This window comes from Balaenoptera physalus (genome assembly GCF_965194825.1).
Source record: "Balaenoptera physalus genome assembly, chromosome: 20".
Taxonomy (NCBI): domain Eukaryota; kingdom Metazoa; phylum Chordata; class Mammalia; order Artiodactyla; family Balaenopteridae; genus Balaenoptera; species Balaenoptera physalus.
Window position 1 is genome coordinate 23,345,247 of NC_138901.1, and position 20,638 is coordinate 23,365,884.

Here is a 20,638-nt window from a genome sequence, read left to right on the forward strand (position 1 = left end):
GTTATTTCTCCCAGCTTTAAAAATACCTCTTGACTCCACTCGCATCTCTAATTACCACCCTGTGTCTCTGTCTCCTTTACAGAAACCTCCCTGGGGAGGTGTGGGAACTGTCTCCAGTCCCCCTGCTCCCACTCCTTCTTCACTCTGCTCCAGGCAGCCTTCTGTCCCCTCATTCCACAGAACCTGCCCTTGGGAAGGCTACCAAGCCCTCCTTGTCGCCAAGTCCAAAGGCCAATCCTTGGTCCCCATCTGGTCTGGCCCATCAGCATCACTGGACACAGCAGAGCCCCCCTTCCCTTGGCTCTTCTCGGCTGTCACTGTCCCCCCTCCTGTCTCCCAGGCTCCCCCTCCTCTCGCTGGCCTCTCGATGCTGGAGGCCCCGGGCTCAGCCCTGGATTCTCTTCTCTACTGACACCAGCTTCCTAACTGATCTCCCCTGGTCTCGGGGTTTTATGCCAACAACTCCCCAGTTTTTATCTCCAGCCTAGACCTTGCCCTTGAACTTTAGATTCTGATCTTCAACTGCTCTGTGTATGTCTATAGGCTTCTCAAAGTTGACATGTCCAAAAATGAATTCCTGATTCTCCCACTCCAAACCCGCTTCTCTCCTGATGTTCCTCATCTCATAAAATGACAAACTTCATCCTTCCAGCTACTTGGACTAAAAACCTTGGAGTTATCCTTGATTTTTTTTCTTTCACACCCCACATCTAATCCATCAGCCAATCCTCTTGGCATATCCAGAATCTTCCTCCACTTCACACCGCCTGCACCACTACCTCAGGGGTTCAATCCACCGTCATCCCTGGCCTGGCTTATGGCCGTGGCCTCCTAACTGGTCTATGTCCCCTTGTAGCCCTTCAACAAATAAGCCAGTATGACTCCCCCTTTTAAAAGACAAGTCAGATCACGTCTCTCTGTCCCAAACCCTGCAAGGCTGCTGTCTCCCTCAGAGCAAAAGCCAATGTCCTTTCTGTGGCCCACGAGACCCTCTGTCACTCTGACCTCATCTCTAACCACCCCCCTCCCCATCTCCTCCGTTCCAGCTACTCTGGTCTCCGTTCTTTTCCTGGACACACCAAGTACATTCCCATCGCAGGGCCTTTGCACGTGTTCTCCCCGCTCGAAACACAAAGATCGTCTCGTGCCTTCCTCCCTCCCTCTCCGATTTACTATTCCCCACAGAAATTATTATTACCTGCCCACACTGTACTTTTACTTGTTTATTTGCTTATTTCCTGCCTCTCACACTAGAATATAAGTCTCATGAAGATAAGGACTTTGCTTTGTTTCCTGCTGTGTCCCCAGCACCTAGAATAGTGCCTGGCACATCACAGATGCTCAGTAAGTATCTGCTGAGTGAGTGAGTGAGTGTGTGCCTACGTACCACACACAGCCCAATGCTCCCTGCTCCCTGGGGGTCAGCCATCCCCTGAACCAGGGGGTCCAAAGGACACACATGTCTCTGTCCCAGACTAGACTAGCCTTAGAGATTTCAAACCATTGTGTAGGGTCTTCCCACCCTTCAGGATACCTGATGATGTAGGCATAACACACCTTCTCTGGTACGGTTGCAACCATCACATGGGCTGAAAGAAAAACCTAAAAGGAGGCAGCATGGAGACCAGGGCTCTGCCCAGACTCCCAGAGCCAGGGCCCCAGGAACCTGGCCAGAATTCTCCGCTGGGTCAATGCAAACAGGAAATGAGGAGAGAAAGAGACTGACTCTAGAGCACACGTGTTTGTTTGTTTGTTTCTGAGGGTTACAGAAAAATTAGGTTATGGTTATTTAATGCTTTCTGGAATTTCACAGGGTGTGGAGATCAAGGTGGCCTCACTGTAAACTGCACATAGAGGACATTGAACAAACAGCAGATCTAATAAACCCCATCAGAGCTGTTAAATAAACTAAGAGAAAGGCCTTGGGAAGGAGCAGTTGAAACACCTGGGCCTTTAAGAGGCGGGGGTTTGCTCTGGGCTACAGACAGAATCACGATGTCTGTATACTCATAAGATTATCTTATGTATCTTACGTATAATCATAAGATTTATAGGAGAGTTTCAGGGAAGATATTTTCCGTTTCAATATGTGAAACAGTATTTATGTACTCTGTAGGCAGTTTTGAGCATTACTTTATTAACATTTTATGAGAGGGACTTCCTTGGTGGTCCAGTGGGTAAGACTCTGCACTCCCAATACAGGGGGCCCAGGTTTGATCCCTGGTCGGGGAACTAGATCCCACACATATGCCGCAACTAAGAGTCTGCGTGCCACAACTAAGTGTCCCCATGCTGCAACTAAGAGTTCACATGCCACTACTAAGACCCGGCCCACCCTAAATAAATAAATAAATAAATTAATTAATTAAATAAAAAGGGCTTCCTTGGTGGTGCAGTGGTTAAGAATCTGCCTGCTAATGCAGGGGACACGGGTTCGAGCCCTGGTCCGAGAAGATCCCACATGCTGCGGAGCAACTAAGCCTGTGTGCCACAACTACTGAGCCTGCGTTCTAGAGCCTGTCAGCCATAACTACTGAAACCCATGTGCCTAGAGCCCAGGCTCCGCAACAAGAGAAGCCACCGCAATGAGAAGCCCGCACGCAGCAACGAAGACCCAACGCAGCCATAAATGAATGAATGAATGAATGAATGAATGAATAAATAAATAAATAAATAAAAGATTTTATGAGAAAATATAGTACTCTTCCTGAAATGCTTTCCCGAATTACTCAGCAAGGGTGCTCCTTATTACATTTTGGGATGAGGTTTTCCTTGGGAGAAGACACCGCCCAGTTGGTAACGGAAAAGGGGACTTTTGAACTGCTTTCTGAAAGGCACTGCCCACGCGCAGTGCGGTGCCCGGAAGCCTGCAGAGTCGCCTACCCATCTGCCTGCGATGCACCACCCTGAAGTTCTTATGCTCCGGCGTCGGGGTGGCCTTGCTTCTCCTGCTTCCTGGGGAAGGCACGCAAGCTTTGTCTAAGGCCTCCATGGAACAGCTTCTTCTTGGTCCTTGCGAGAGGAGGCCAGGCCTTGGCTCTGGAGTCCCTCTGGGAGAAGCCACGGAAGCATGGGAAGGACTCTCCGCGGGCTGTTCCTGGGGAGGCCGGTAGAAGTCATCTTCTGAGATCCAGCTCGTGCTTTTCTATTGGGAAAGAAGTAAAGACAGGTTGTTTTTAAAAACATCTTTATTGAGACATGATTCACATACCATAAAATCAATGCATTAAAAGCATGTAATTCAACAGTTTTCGTGTATTCATGGAGTTGTGCCATCACCACAATCTACGTTTAGAACATTTTCGCTGCTCCATAAGGAAACCCCGTACTCATCAGCAGTCACTCTCTGTTTCCGCTGAACTCCTCCAGTTCCAGTCAACCAATAACCTACTTTCTGTTTCCAGAGATTTGGCCATTTTGGACATGCATAAACGAAATCTTATAACATGCGGTCTTTTGCAACTGGCTTCTTTTCCTTAGCATAATGTTTTCAAGGTTGATCTATGTTGTGGCATGTATCAGTACTTCATTCCTTTTTATTACCAAATAGTATTCCAACGTATGGATGTACCACATTTTGCATATCCACTCGTCAGTTGATGGACATTTGGGTTGTTTCCACTTTTTGGCAATTATGAATAATGCTGCAGGGAACCTTGACATAAAAGTTTTTCTGTGGACACTCGTCTTCTATTCCCTTGGTACATACCTAGGAGTGGAACTGATGGGTCATATGATAACTATGTCTAACTTTTGAAGAATTTCCAAACTGTTTTCCTAAGCGGCTGCACCATTTTACATTCCCACCAGCAACATATGAGGGTTCCAATTTCTCCACCACCTCTCCATCATTTGTTATTATCTGTATTTTTGATTATAGCCATCCCGTATGGCTGTAATATGAAGTGCAATCTTACGGTTTTGATTTGCATTTCTCTAACATCTAATGACACTGAGCATCTTTCCACGTGCTTATTGGTCATTTGTATATTTTCTTTGGAGAAAAGTCTATTCAAATCCTTTACCCATTTTTAAATTGGTTTATTTGTCCTTTTGTTCTTGTGTTATGGGTTGAACTGTGTTCCGCCCCCCAAAAAAAGATATGTTGAAATCCTAACCCTCAGTACCTCAGAACATGACGTTAGGTGACAGAATGTGAAAACAGGGTTGCTGCAAATGCAGTTAGTTAAGATGAGGTCATACTGGAGTAGGGTGGGCCCTTCATCCAGCGTGACTGATGTCCTTATAAGAGGAGAAAAGACACAGAGAGAGAGAACACCACGCGAAGACAGAGACACAGAGGGAGGCCACCATGTGATGACGGAGGGAGGGCCTGGAATGATGCGTCTACAAGCCAGAGAATGCCCAAGATTGCTGGAGACACTACACATTAAGAGAAAGGCGTAGAACAGATGGTCATTCAGAATCTCCAGAAAGAACCAATCCTGCCTGCATTTGGATTTGGACTTCTAGCCTTCAGAATATCAGATACAGTAGTTCCCCTTTATCTGTGGTTTCACTTTCTGTGGTTTCAGTTACCCACAGTCAACTGTGGTCCAAAAATATTAAGTGGAAAATTCCAGAAATAAACAATTCGCAAGTTTCACACTGAGCGCATTCTGAGTCGTGTGATGAAATCTTGCACCATCCTTCTCCATCCCGCCTGGGCAGTGAACCATCCCTTTGTCCAGTGTATCCCACCCATTAGTCACTTAGTAGCCCTCTTGGTTATCAGATCTCCTGTCATGGTATCACAGTGCTTGTGTTCACGGAACCCTTATTTTACTTAATAATGGCCCCAAAGCACAAGACTAGTGATGCTGGCAATTCGGATCTGCCAGAGAAGCCGTAAAGCGCTTCCTTTAAGTGAAAAGGTGAAAGTGCTCAACTTAATAAGGAAAGAAACAAATTATATTCTGAGGTTGCTAAGATCTACGGTAAGAATGAATCTTCTATCTGTGAGACTGTGAAGAAGGAAAAGAAAATTTGTGCCAGCTTTGCTGTCGCACCTCAAACCCCAAAAGTTATGGCCACAGCGTGTGATAAGTGCTTAAAGGCATTAAATTTGTACAATAAGATTTTTTTTGGGGGGGCAGGCCACATTCACATAACTTTTATTACAGTATACTGTTATACTTGTTCTATTTTATTATTAGTTACTGTTGTTAATCTTTTACTGTGCCTAATTTATAAATTAAACTTTATCATTGGTATGTATGTATAGGAAAAAAATACACTATATATAGGGTTAGGTACTACCCATGGTTTCAGGCATCCACTGGGGGTCTTGGAACGTATCCACTCAGATAAAGGGGAACTACTGTAATACATTTCTGTAGTTTCAAGCCATCCATTTTACGGTCTTTTGTTATAGAAGCCCTAGGAAACAAATATAAGTTACAATGTTTTTTTTTAATATTCTGGATACTAGGCCCCTGTCAGATACATGATTTGCAAATAATTTCTCCAATTCTGCGAGCTGTCTTTTTACTTTCTTGATCGTGTCCTTTAAGGCACAAAATTTTTAAATTTTGATGAAGTCCAATTTATCTATTTTTCCTTTTGTCTCTGTGCTTTTGGTATTGCACTTAAGAAACCATTGCCTAAGCCAAGGCTACAAAGATTTACTCCTATGTTTTCTGCAAAGAGGTTTACAGTTTTAGCTCTTACATTTAGGTCTACAATCAATTTTGAGTTAATTTTTTTTTTAAATGTCTTCCATTGTTTTTTTTAAAAAAATTATTAATTAATTTTTGGTTGCATTGGGTCTTCGTTGCTGTGTGCGGGTGTTCTCTAGTTGCGGCGAGCGGGGGCTACTCTTTGTTGTGGTGCGCGGGCTTCTTCTCTTGTTGCGGAGCACGGGCTCTAGGCGTATAGGCTTCAGTAGTTGTGGCACACAGGCTCAGTAGTTGTGGCTCGCGGGCTCTGGAGCTCAGGCTCAGTAGTTGCGGCGCACAGGCTTAGTTGCTCCGCGGCATGTGGAATCTTCCTGGACCAGGGCTCAAACCCATGTCCCCCGCACTGGCAGATGGATTCTTAACCATTGCGCCACCAGGGAAGTCCTGAGTTAATTTTTGTGTATGGCGTGAGGAAGGGATCCACCTTCATTCTTTTGCATGTGGATATCCAGTTGTCCCAGCACCATTTGTTGAAGGGATGTAGAGTTTTTCAGCACTGCTTGTAGGGTTTGAGATGAGGTAGGCATGGGTGAGCAGGACCCAGAGACCTCACTAGCTCCCTCTGCCTCTGCTCCCCACTTCTGAGCAGGCCCCTTCAGCTCCAGGCAGCTAGGCCCTGCCCCTTCCCTTCTGTTGCTGTCTCTCTGAGTCTGAAGACTCACTGGCTGAGGAAAGTGGGTGGGTCTGGGGTCAGGAGGCTTGTAGGAATGGACTCTGCCTCCTTTTCTTCACTTTTTCAAGTGCTGCCTGCCTTTCCGTGCCTAAGTGTGGAAGAGCAGAGGCGAGGAAGCTGGCTGGGCGCCTGAGTGGCTGTCTACACAGAGGAAACGAGTCACCCGAGGGGTGGGACAGCCCAGCTGTTTTGTTAAGTGCCACCAACGTCATCCTGATGTTGCTATTTCCAACCCCTAAATTAAGACTGCCCTCCCTGCTCCTGCAGACAGGGAATGGGGGAGCAGGGCTGGAGCTGCCCAGAATGCCCGGAAGGATTGGTTTGGACAGTTTAATCCATTCAGATGCTGCCAAATTCCTTAAGCCGAGAGTGGCGAGTTCTGAGTCAGGAGCTTGGAGGTGGGCTGGGGGTAGGGGGGGCTCACAGAGCTGGGCCTCCAGAGCTTCCTCCCCAAACCCTCAGATTGGCACGTGCTTCCTTCTGCCAGTGACAGGACGTGTCAATCAGGGTGACTGCTAGGGACCATTCACAACTCAGGATTCTGAACAAAGCCTGTCTAAGTCATCATGACCCAGGGGAACTCCCCAAGGAAAATGGGCTGGAAGAGCAATCACATGGCTGTCCAGGCAGCCTCCTGGAGCCTGGCACACACACCTGGGAAACCCTGCAACTTTCCAGCCCCGGATAATGGCCCTAATGGGAGAGAACACTCTCCCTTAAGACTCAGCTCAGGGGTCATCCATCGCCTTCTCCTGGAAGCTGTCCTTACTCACCCTCAGCCTACACCCCCTCCTACCCACCCCCAGCTGGGTTTGGGACCCCTTCTGGGCTCCAATGGCATTCTGTGTTTACCCCCATCCTAGCACCTACAAAGCTGTTTGGAATGGTCATTCTTCTTTGTGCCTGGCACAGAGTTATAAAAGATGAGGGAATACACCTTGACTATCCAAATAGCTTTAACATAAAATAACAAGGATGGGATGAGGAAACAAGGAAGGAGACAGATGTGGATTTTGAGATGGTGTACGCTCACAGGTGAGGGCCTCTCTCTCCTTGGAGGAGAGGGAGACTGCTAGGAAATGTTCACACCTGGTCCAGTGGCCACAGGCTGGCCACCAGGAAGTGATACTCTAGGGAAAACCTTTTGTTCTCTTAAGCAATAGAGAAAAACAGCAGGAATACTGGGGTCCTTGGAGCTTCTGCACATGGGCCTGGACTGAGCTCTGCAGCTGTGCCCCCCTCCAGGACCCCCAGTTATTACATGGAGCGGGGGAGAGGGCAGCACACCACTGTTTCCCCCGCCCCACTAAACCTTCCTGCCTCCTGCTCACTCAGGGTCCCATATCTGGCCCGTTCCCTGCCCCTTTAACAGTGGGGGGAAATCACCAATGACCAAGGATCTAAGCCAGAGCAGCACCTGCCACCAGGACCCAAGACAGAAGAATGCCACTTGGAGTTACTACAGGGACCAGGACACTGTGTACAACAGCTAAATCCCAGAGAGGGGTCTGGCAGAGGAGTGAGATGTCAGGTCTCTGGACCACTTTCAAAAAATCCCTTTTGTTCAGTCTGTCCTCATTATGTCAGGCAAAGGGACTGCCTGTACCCGCTCCTGGGGGAGGGGACCACATGCCAGAGGCCAGTGGTTCATAAGGGCAGTGATTAGGGCCAAGTCTTAGAATTCAGACCGTCCTCTGGGAGTTAAACTGAGAAACCAACTCACCACCTTCCGGATGCCACATAGGCAGAGTCACCCTAGTTTCCCCACTCCTGTCCTTCCCAGCACTTATCACAAGTGTAATTATGATGCAGATAGTTAATTGTCTAACATAGTGTCTGTCCCCAAGGAGCAGAGCCTTTGTCCTGTTCCATCGCTGTACCAAGTGTAGTGCTTGGCCCATAGCTGGGGCTTTTAATTAAATTAATTAAAAACAAATTTTTAAAGAAAGATTGAATGGCTCTCGGGATTATAAAACTTGATAGTGACTCCCTCCCCCCCATAAAGTGTCAGATAAATAGCAGTGACTAAATGACAGAAGCATAGAAAGATGAGAATCACAGGGGCAGCACAGTGACTATCTCCTGAGAAGGGAATGGATGGACCCACAGCTCCCCTCTAGAGACAGACTCTGGGAGGGCGAGTACCCGAGGTTCTCACGCTGAACTCGGCACCCGGTGCTTCGATTCCATGGTCCCCAAGCAACCCTGCAGCAACCAGACTCCCCTGATGCCGGCCAGGAGGCGGAGGGTGACCTGGCCAGACCAACCTGCCTGCCCCAGGCACCTGGTGGAGCACTTCTCAGTGTAAACTTACAAGCTGGTGTCTCGGGATTCTCTGGACAATGTGAGAACTATTCATTGATACCTATGCTTTCCCAGGTACAGTGCTCAGAGCTGACAATATAGAAGTGAACGTGGGACTTCCCTGGTGGCGCAGTGGTTAAGACTCCACGCTCCCAATGTAGAGGCCCCGGGTTTGATCCCTGGTCGGGGAACTAGATCCCACATGCATGCTGCAACTAAGAGTTTGCATGCCACAACTAAGGAGTCTGCCTGCCGCAACTAAGACCCGGTGCAACCAAATAAGTAAATAAAATGAATATTAAAAAAAAGAAGTGAACAGACATGGTCTTTCGTATCATGGAGCTAATATCCTGGACAGAAATACAGGAAATAAACACGTAGACAATGAAAGCGATAACAGAATCTAACCTAGTGATGAGTGTCATAAAGTGAAGCAGGTAAATGGGAAAGACAGTCATTGGGGATGGTGCTTTTGAAACAGGGTGGTCAGGGAAGGCTGAAACGACAGTGAGGAAAAGCAGTGAGTCGGGAAATGGTCCAGGCAGGGGGAACAGCAAATGTAAAAGCTGGGGCTGGAAGGAGCGGGCTTTGGGAGCAGGTGCACGGAGGCAGTGTGGGGGTGGAGGTCGTGGGGACCGTCAAAGCTTGGTGAGCAGAGGAGGAGTTTTGTTGACGAGGTAAGCTGTTCTGTCCATCAGCTCTAGGACCCTGGTAAGATAGGACGTCGGAGCCAGCAAAGCAGAAGCCAGACCCTCAACAGGAGTGAACTCACCACAGTCAAGGCCACGCTGGGGAGCCCTGTTGCGGCCCTCAGCCACTGTCCACAAGGGACATCCCTTTCCTCTAGCTCGAGTGGGGGCTTCAGAGCCTTTCTCTTCAACCTTCGGTGTGTGCTGCTGGTTTTATAGTCACAACCTTCAGGGTCTTGTGACATTCTGGGCCTAAAGTCACCTTCAAGATAGCAAAAACTGGGGAACTCCCTGGCGGTCCAGTGGTTAGGACTCGGCGCTTTCACTACAGTGGCCTGGGTTTAATCCCTGGTTGGGGAACTAAGATCCCGCAAGCTGCAAGGCCCGGTGCCCCCCCCCCAAAAAAGAGAGCAAAAACTGAGAGTCTGACCCACACTTACACAGTTCCATGATTTACACAGTCATACTCAATAAATGGTACTAAGTCAATCAGATGTCCATTTGGAAAACACCTACCTCACACCATATACAAAAACGAATCCCAGATGAATCACAAACCTAATTGTAAAAGGTAAAATACGAAAGCTTCTAGAAGAAAATACAGGGATTTCCACAGCCTTGGGGTAGACAAAGATTTTAAAAATAGACACAAAACACATTGATCGAAAACAAAAAGACTGATAAATTGGAGTTCATTAAAGTTAAGAACTTCTGGGACTTCCCTGGTGGTCCAGTGGGTAAGACTTCGAGCTCCCAATGCAGGGGGCCTGGGTTTGATCCCTGGTTGGGGAATTAGATGCTGCATGCATGCCACAATTAAGAAGTCCACATGCTGCGACTAAAAATCCCACATGCCACAATGAAGACCCCACGTGCTGCAACTAAGACCTGGTGCAGCCAAAGTAAATAAACAAATAAATAATTTTTAAAAATTAAGAACTTCTGTTCAACAAAAGATACCATTAAGAGATTTAAAAGGCAGGGCTTCTCTGGTGGTGCAGTGGCAACTAAGCCCGTGAGCCACAATTACTGAGCCTGCGCGTCTGGAGCCTGTGCTCCACAACAAGAGAGGCCGCAATAGTGAGAGGCCTGCGCGCCACGATGAAGAGTGGCCCCCGCTCGTCACAACTAGAGAAAGCCCTCGTGCAGAAACGAAGACCCAACACAGCCAAAAATAAGTAAATAAATGAATAAATAAATAAATAAGAAAAATATGAAAAAAAGAGATTTAAAAGGCCAGCCATAGACTGTAAGAAGATATTTGCTATATACATATATTTTTCTCCAGTAAAAGACACATCCACAGTATATAAAGAGCCCCTACAAATCAATAAGGAAAACACATACAACTCAATTTAAGAATGAGACAATTGTAGTGAGGTGGATGGACTTAGAGTCTGTCATACAGAATGAAGTAAGTCAGAAAGAGAAAAACAAATACCGTATACTAACACGTATATATGGAATCTAAAAAAAAAAGTGGTTCTGAAGAACCTAGGGGCAGGACAGGAATAAAGACGCAGACGTAGAGAATGGACTTGAGGACACGGGGAGGGGGAAGGGTAAGCTGGGACGAAGTGAGAGAGTGGCATGGACTTATAAATACTACCAAATGTAAAATAGATAGCTAGTGGGAAGCAGCCACAGAGCACAGGGAGATCAGCTCGCTGCTTTGTGACCACCTAGAGGGGTGGGATAGGGAGGGTGGGAGAGAGATGCAAGAGGGAGGAGATATGAGGATATATGTATATGTATAGCTTATTCACTTTGTTATAAAGCAGAAACTAACACACCACTGTAAAGCAATTATACTCCAATAAAGATGTTAAAAAAAAAAAAGAATGAGACAATGACTTTAAAGAATGCGTCCACAAAGCAAATGAAAAGGTATCAATATCATTAGTCATCAGCGAAATGCAAATTAAAACCACCGTGAGATACCACTACACACCTACTAGAGTGGCCAAAATGTAAAAGATTGATAATACCATTGACTATGATAAATAGCAATGAAAATGCTCGTATATTGCTACTGTGAGTATAAGTTAGCACAAGCACTTTAGAAAACTGTTTGGCAGTATCTATTAGAGCTAAACGTATGCCTACCCAGTGACCTAGCAATTTCATTCTTAGACGTACACCCAGAAATGAGTACACAGGTTCACTGAAAGGTAAGTACAAGAATGCTCATAGCTGCTTTCTTCATAATAGCCCAAACCTGAAAACAAGCCAAACGTCTGTTAATGGGAGAATGGATAACTATGGTGTGATATATTCTTACAGTGGAATACTACAGAACAATGGAAGAACAAACTAGAGCTTCAGGCTACAGGTACAGATGAATCTCACAGACATAGTGTTCAGTGAAAGAAGGAAAAGAGTACATACTGTATGATTCCATCTATATGAAGTTCAACAACAGGACAAACTTTATGGACTAGAAGTCAGAATGGTGGTTTCCTCTGGAGCAGGGCAGTGAGTGGGAGAAGGCATGAGGGAACCTTCTGGTGGCTGGAAATGTTCTGTCTCTTGATCTGGATGGTGGTTACAGAGTGTATATGATATATAATTATTCACTGAGGTGTACACTGAGGCTCTGGGTACTTTAAATACACCATTCCTCAAAAAAATTTTTAAAGGGGAAAAGTGGGACAATTCAATGGGGAAATAATAGTCTTTTCAACAAATGGTGCTCATACAGCTGTATAACCACATGCAAAAAAATGAAGTTAGATCACAGATTTAAATGTAAGAGATGAAACTGTAAAATTTTTAGAACACATGGGAGTAAATCTTCATGACCTTGGATTAGGAAATGAGTACTTAGATATGACACCAAAAGCACAAGTGACAAAAGAAAAGACAGACAACAACAAGATTTAAAACTTTTATGCTTCAAATGATATAATCAAGAAAGTGAAAAGACAACTCGCAGAATGGGAGAAAAATTTGCAAATCATTTATCTAATAAGGGTCTAGTGTCCAGAATATATAAAGAACTATAACTCAATTTATTAAATAACCTAATTTAAGAATGGGCAGGGACTTCCCTGGTGGCGCAGTGGATAAGACTCCACGCTCCCAATACTGGGGGCCCGGGTTTGATCCCTGGTGGGGGAACTAGATCTCACATGCACGCCACAACTAAGAGTTCGCATGCCACAACTAAGAAGCCCGCCTGCCACAACTAAGACCCAGCGCAACCAAATAAATAAATAAATAAATATTAAAAAGAAAAAAGTCTGTGACAACTGTAATCTGTTAAAAAAAAAAAAAGAATGGGCAAATGTGTTTTTTATTTGGGGGGGGTTATTTATTTATTTATTTACTTATGGCTGTATTGGGTCTTCGTTTCTGTGCGAGGGCTTTCTCTAGTTGCGGCAAGTGGGGGCCACTCTTCATCGCGGTGCGCGGGCCTCTCATTATCGTGGCCTCTCTTGTTGCGGAGCACAGGCTCCAGACGCGCAGGCTCAGTAATTGTGGCTCACGGGCCTAGTTGCTCCGCGGCATGTGGGATCTTCCCAGACCAGGGCTCGAACCCGTGTCCCCTGCATTGGCAGGCAGATTCTCAACCACTGCGTCACCAGGGAAGCCCCTGGGCAAATGTTTTGAATGCACATTTCTCCACAGAAAACACAAAAATGGCAATAAGCATTTAGATGAAAAGATGCTCAATATCATTAGTCATCAGGGAAATGCAAATCAAAACCATAATGAGATACCACTTGTCACCCACTAGGATGGCTATGATAAAAGCAAAAACAAAAAAAAACAGACAGTAAGAACTGTTGGTGAGGATGTAGAGGAATGCACTACTGGTTGAAATATAAAACAAGGCAGCTGCTCTTGGCAGTTCCTCAAAAGGTTAAATATAGTTACCATATGATCCCAAAATTCTACTTCAAGGTATGCATCCAAAAAAGTTAAAAACATACGTTCAAGCAAAAAATTATACATGAATGTTCATAGTAGCATTATTCATAATAGCCAAAAAGTAGGAAAAACGCCAATGTTCATTAACTTATTAATGGATAAGTAAAATGTGATACCTCCATATAATGAAATCTACAATGGGATACTGCTCAGCAATGAGAAGGAATGAAGTACTGATACAGGCCACAACATGGATGAAACATTTTGCTAATTGAAAGAAGCCAATCACCAAATGTCACATATTATATGATTCCATTTATGTAAAATGTCCAGAACAGGCAAATCTATAGACAAAGGAGATTAGTGGTTACCAGGGGTTGAGGGGGGTGAGGTAGGAGGGGAAAGGGACAGGAGTGATTGCTAATGGGTAGAGGGTTTCTTTTATGGGAGATGAAAATGTTTTAAAATTAGACTGTGGTGATGGTTGTACAACTCTGTGAATATACTAAAAAAATTGAATTATACACTTTAATTAGGTAAATTGTATGGTATGTGAATTATATCACAATAAAGCTGTTAAAAAAAGAGGGTGGATATGCCTCCTCTATAGTCTATTTCATGGCGCTGGCCCATCCTGAGTTATAGGATCTGGAAGCTACAGGCCAAAGGAGAGATGTGTGTGGGGAACTGAAAGAGCAAGACTATATCCCCAGCACAAGCCCCAGACAGCAGCTAGGATGAGCTCTGGGTTTTATCGGTCTATGTCCACGTGCACTCCAATTCCTACTTCTGCTTTTCACGACCCAAGAGCAAATGTGAAATGGCACAAGACCTTGGGTTCACAGCTTGACTCTTGCTTCCCGGGGCCCACAGTTCCAGCCTCTACCCTCGGGGCTCTCTCCAGGACAGTCCCAGGGCTGGCTACCCTCGGGGCTCTCTCCAGGACAGTCCCAGGGCTGGCTACCCTCGGGGCTCTCTCCAGGACAGACCCAGGGCTGGCTTCCTCGGGTCATCAACACACTGGATTGGCTTATTCTAGAATAGTGCTGTCCCACAGAAATACAATGCAAGCCACGTAGGTCACCTTAAATGTTCTAGTAGCCACATTTTACAAAGTTTAAAAAAACAGGTGAAATTAATTTTAATAATATATTTTATTTAAAATACATATTTTAAATGTTTTCATTTTAACATGACCAATAACCAAATTATGAATGAGACATTTTACATTCTTTTTTTCCTACTAAGCCTTCAAAATCCAGTGTTTGTTTTACTCAGCTTATCTCAATTTGGACGAGCCACGTTTTAAGTGCTCCAGAGCCACATGTGGCTAGTGGCTGCCCAAGTGGACAGTGCAGTTCAAAATCTGGTTCGTGTTGCAAAATGAGTATTTTCAAAGCCTGGTGCTTTATGAAAATGTTAATTTAATAATAACAAGTACTGAGGAGGAAACCAAAGCTCAGTGAGGTGAAATGCCTCGCCTAAGGGCATAAGGGCATAACCCCTGAGTGGCAGGGGTTAAGAGAAGAGAGTCTGCAGTTGGGTGAGAATTAGCTTCTCCACAGGGTCCATGTGCAGATGACAGGAGACACCCATGGGAAGAGATGGGCGCACAGCCCGGCTCACATCCACCACTCACACCCCAAGGAACATTAGCTCCATCATCACAATGCTATTAACACCAAACCGTGCAGGGCGAGAGGCTCAGGGGGAAAAGGCAGAGACCACTCGGGGTCACTAGCTGGAGAAACCCCGCACCGCCTCTGAGACATTCACCAACACCCCCCCAAAAAAACCCAGCTTGTACCACTCACCGGACTGGTGGGTGAGGGAACCACAAGGCTCAGCCAAGGTCCATCCTCCTCCGGAGGCTTCTTCTGGCCACTTCCTTGGCCGACTGCTCTGGTCGCCTCCCTCACAGGACTAGGAGGCTGCTGGCCTGAAGTGCTCCCCGAAGGGACAGCTTGGGCACTGGCCGGCTGTGGCCAGCCCAGGGGGCCAGGTGCCTGGGAAAGCGGCTCCTGCTTGTGGTCCCCATCTCGAGTCCCAGGGGATGCTTGGGCGGGGCGGGGCTCTGCAGGTACCTCAAAGTGCAGGGGTGTGCTGGTATCCAGGCCGCGGAGGGCAAGCAAGGCCTGCAGTGGGGGAACCTCCGTTTCTTGGCTCAGTCTGTTGGTTGGCACAGAGTTTACCTGGGCTTTGCTGAATTCCGACAACACCCTGTAAGTTTTTAAACAAAGAAACCTGTGTGATGGGGTTGTCAGCTGGAATGCCCAAGGCTAAGTGGAAAACTGCTGTTTTGTGATTGAACAAAAAACAAAACAAAACAATCCCCAACCCCTTAATCATCGCCGCGCTCCCAGCTCACACACACAGACACTCCCAGCAAAGTTGCTCCCCAGCTGGGGCTTGGGCAGGTTGGGTAGGCAGGTGAATTGTGTGGCCCAGGATCTCAGCTGACAAAGCTCACAAAGCAGAGAAAAGGACTAGAGGCGAATGGGAACTGACTGCCTTTCACCCTCTGAACAGGCTAACTGTGGGCCTGAAGAGTCGGCTCAGCCAAACAGCTGTGTGGCCGGTCCCTGTCCCAAGGCGGCCTCAGCAGTGCCTCAGTGAACAGCATGTCTCAGAGCTGGGCTCCAAGACTCCGCTCCCTGGGACACGGGCTTGGGTGAAGTGAGGACCCGCTTTGTTCCTGGAACAGTAACTGGGCCGCAGGGTCGGGGTGAGGGGCTGGGTGTGGATCCAGAGAAGCCTCAAATCCCCAGAAGCTGCTGCTGGAGCACAGTGCATACAAGCTGTGCAGCGTGTGTGCCCGTGTACACGGGGTGTGTTCCTGATGGGACTGGCACTTTCTGCCCCTCAGTGGTGTGTCTGGAGCCGGGGGAGCCAATGCCACTGCCTTTGTGTACACACACACACACACACACACACACACACAAACATAGTTCTGGGACTTCTGGAATGTGTACTGGCTAGTGGCTGCTCCTCCCTCCCTCTCCTGAGGCTTCCGAGAATCCAAGTTCTGTTTCTGAAGTAAACCTATTTGCTGTCTCCACCTCTGCTTATGAATCCAGTGAGGACATCATAGGCAAATGCAGGTTCTGGTGGCAAGAAAGCTGTCTGGAGCCCAGGAGATCTCACAATCGCACATATCTGCCCTAATGGCTTAGACTGGGTGCAGAAGACACAGAAAACTCCCCTTAATGCGGTTATGGAAAAGAGGATTTTAGAACTCAAGTTTTCATGTGATTGTCTTCTAGGTGAGCTCTGCTCTTATTTACACCATCATAACCCCAAACAACATTTTAAGACATTTTAGACAAGAAGAGGTGACCAACCCATGCATTTCTGGGCAACTGATTTTCAACAGAGGTGCTGAGACATTTCAGTGGAAAAGAATAGTCTTTCAACAAATGGTGCTGGGATAAGTGAATAGTTCCATGCAAAAGAATAAAGTTGGACTCATCTCACACCATATAAAAAAATTAACCCCAAATGGATCAAAGACCTAAAGGTAAGAGCTAAAACTATAAAACTCTTAGAAGGAAACAAGTGTAAAGCTTCATATCTTTGGATCAGGCAATGGTTTCTTAGATATGACATCTAATGCATAAGTGATTAATAAAAAATATAATAAAAATATTTGCATATAAAATGTGCAAATATTATCATATAGCTGATAAGAGTCTAGTACCCAGAATATACAGAGATCTTACAACTCAACAATAAATAAATAACCCAATTTAAAAACAGGCAAAGGGAGGGACTTCCCTGCTGGTCCAGTGGTTAAGAATCCGCCTTCCAATGCAGGGGACGCGGGTTTGATCCCTGGTCAGGGAACTAAGATCCCACATGCCACAGGGCAACTAAGCCCACGTGCTGCAAGTAGAGAGAAACCTGTGGGCTGCAACAAAGAGCCCACGTGCCACAACTCAGACCCGATGCAGCCAAAAATAAATAAATAAATAAACAGTACAGATAAACTGGTTTGCAGGGCAGAAATAGAGACACAGATGTAGAGAACAAACATATGGACACCAAGGGGGGAAAGTGGTGGTGGTGGGGGCAGTGGTGGTGGGATGAATTGGGAGATTGGGATTGACATGTATACACTGATATGTATAAAATGGATAACTAATAAGAACCTGCTGTATAAAAAAATAAATAAAATTAAAAAAATATTTTTAAAAAGAAAAAAAGCACAAGGCTTTCAAAAAATAAATAAACAAATAAAAAATAAAAATAGGCAAAGGAAAAAAAAATCAAAGGATTTGAGTAGACATTACTCCAAAGAAGATATACAAATGGCCAATGAAGACATGAAAAAGTGCTCAAAATCATTAGACAATAGTGAAATACAAATCAAAACCACAATGAGATACTACTGTATGCCCAACAGGATGGCTATAATAAAAGAGACAGAGAATAACAAGTACTGGCAAAGATGTGGAGAAATTGGAACACATATATATTATCAGTGGAAATGTGAAATGGTGCAGCCCCTGTGGAAAACATTTGGTAGTTCCTCAGAAAGTTAAATATAGAGTTATCATGGGACTCAGTAATTCTACTCTTAGGTACATACCCAAAAGAATTCAAAACATATGTCCACACAAAATACTTGTAAATGAATGCTCATAGCAACATTATTCATAATAGCCAAAAAGTGGGAAAAAATGTCCAATAATTGATGAATAAATAAATCGTAATATATCCATACAATGGAATATTATTTGCCCATGATATGTGCTTATATAACGTGGTTGAACCTTGAAAACATTGTACTAAGTGAAAGAAGGCAGTCACAAAAGGCCACATATTTTATGACTCGATTGATATTAAATGTCCAGAAAAGGTAAATTCATAGCTAATGGGTAAGGGACTTCCTTACAGGGTAATGAAAATGCTCTTGAAGTAGACAGCAGTAGATGTTGAATTCACGACCTTGTGAATATACTGAAAACCACTGAACAGTACACTTTACAATGGTGAATGTTATGCTATGTGAATCATATCTTGATAAACAAACAGGTGATCTCTCAGAGAAAGGTGTAAATGTGTTTGTGGAATTGTTACGGGGGGGATGCAGATGGGGACTCGCTCTTGCTCTAAAAGCCACACTCGAAAAACAGACCCACAAAAAATCCAAGAGTGCAATTTGCAGCGAGTAGGCAATGCTGAGTTCTGGAAAGAAAGGGGTAGTTTCCACAGGCAGAGGAGGAGCGGCATTTGCAAACCACTTATATGTGTCCAAACCACGGGGCCCCCTTCTGAAATGAACTAGGGTGTCAGATTTTTAACAAGGTCCTCTGTGAGGTCCCGGCTCCTCATGGGCTCCCGGGAGGTGGTGTGGTGAGTGATTAAAAGCAGGGGCTCCCGAGTCCACCTGGCCTTGGTTAACACACGGCTGTGGGCCCCACAATGTGAACATTAAGTTCATGGACTTAATTCCCTTATCTGGAAAATGGATGTGGTACCAGCACCCATCTTTTATGACTGTGACAAAGATTAAATGACATAATACAGGTAAAGTGCTTAGCACAGTGTCTGGCACAAAGTGATCAATAAATGTTAACCTCATTATCACTGGTAAGACTGCTTAGCCTCCGTGTACACAAACATAAACATGTAAGGAAAGGAACAGATTTACTGAAATACTCACTAGCATTACCAAAACAGTTATCAATTAGAAGTGAATCCTAACCTACAAGAAAGATTTTAATGACAAGCGTAGACTGGGTATTAGAACAAGTGAGTGACTTAATGCTTAGAGAAATGTCACCAAACAGCAAGAAGCTTGTGTGATCAATTAGAGCTTCTGTCAAATCAAAACCAAGGTCAAGGGGAATTCCTCGGCAGTCCAGTGGTTAGGACTCTGCACTTCCATTGAAGGGGGCACGGGTTCGATCCCTGGTCAGGGAACTAAGATCCTGCAAGCTGCAGGGCACGGCCAAAACCGCCCCCCCCCCAAAACAAAACCCAGGTCAGGGTGAAATGAAGCTCACAGAGCTTCACCAGAATTGGTGAAGGACCCAATGAGAATAAGAGAGACACGTACATCAAGTGGAAAAAATGGCTAGAGATGAGACTTTGAAGGAAAGGCAAAAGAAAGAACATTTTTAAAAACTTTGAGGAAAATGAAACATAGAAATGAAACTGGGGGGGAAAAAAAAAGGAAAAGAAATGAAATTGAAACTACTACAGTCCTTCCACTTTGGTCTGGTTCAGGGCCGTGTTTCCCAAAACCTTTCTATTCGAAAATTGTTTGTTTTTTTTTTTGGCTGCGCCGCCCGGCATGTGGAATCTTAGTTCCCCGACCAGGGATTGAACCCAGGCACCCCCTGCACTGGAAGCACGGAGTCTTAACCACTGGACTGCCAGGGAAGTCCTCTATTCAAACATTTTTAAACTTTGTGCTTTCATTTAGAGAACAATCTGGAAAAAATGTATATGTATTATAAATACTTATGTACGAAGTAAATTAAAAGCATGGCCTGGAGAATCTGAATGGCCACCTTATAAAGTACCCCTGACAAGTGATCCTGAGCCTGCGGTTTTCCTCAACATGCGGACTACTGTGTTGGTGATACACAGTACTATTTGGCAGTCAAGGGCCACTAATAAAAGCAAAGAGGTGGGCTGCACATGCTAAGAATCATTTCCCCCAAGGGAAGGCCTCATGACAATGACCTCTGACAAATATTACTAACCAAGGTTTTGCAGCAGTGTATGTGAGGACAAGCAGTAGGAGAACGGATGTCACAGGTACACAGTAGTAAAATGACACCACCACCCAGTGAGCATGCATGCTGTGCCAGACACTGCTCTAAGCATTTGACAGATCTAAATTCATTTCATCTCCCCAGCATTCCTTTGAAGCATTCTTATCCCCATTTTACAGATGAGGACATCAGGGTCAGAAAGGTTGAGTAACTTGCCCGAGATGGCAAAGCTGGCTGATGGAGGGCTCAGGCAGTCCGGCTCCTGAGTCCACACTTTTTACCACTAGAATGTACCTATGCTTCTCAGTGATATAATTATAATTCAGGGTATAATTATAATTCAGACCTAATGAACACAAAAGAAGCTGTGTGGGGCAGTCAATTCTCTCTTCACAAGGCAAACTGTAATTTGGCTTCTGCAAAACATTAATAAGTTTCATTTGGAATGTTATGGGTTTTGCACTTCATGTTTAATTTGTAGATTTTTTCTTTTTTTTTGGCCGCACTGAGAGGCTTGTGGGATCTTAGTTCCCTGACCAGGGATTGAACCTGGGCCCTGGCAGTGAAAGCGCAGAGTCCTAACCACTGGACCACCAGGGAATTCCCAGTTTGTAGATGTTTTGATTTTATAGTTGCAAGAGTTTTAAGCACAACGTGTTTATGCCTAATTTTAAGTTATATACATTTAAGTAACAC

General features: G+C 45.3%; 1 protein-coding gene across 8 annotated transcripts in view; it reads right to left on the reverse strand.

The window, feature by feature from the left end:
• Window positions 1–20,638, reverse strand: part of PLEKHM1 (pleckstrin homology and RUN domain containing M1) — a 51,180-nt gene that overhangs the window by 15,424 nt on the left and 15,118 nt on the right. For all 8 annotated transcript variants that reach the window (XM_082440312.1, XM_082440308.1, XM_082440309.1 and 5 more), the window contains 2 exons: window positions 15,032–15,437; window positions 2,884–3,145 (listed from right to left, as the gene is read on the reverse strand). In XM_082440312.1, coding sequence (XP_082296438.1) covers window positions 2,884–3,145; window positions 15,032–15,437 — 668 coding nt within the window. The remainder of the gene's footprint in view (window positions 1–2,883; window positions 3,146–15,031; window positions 15,438–20,638) is intronic.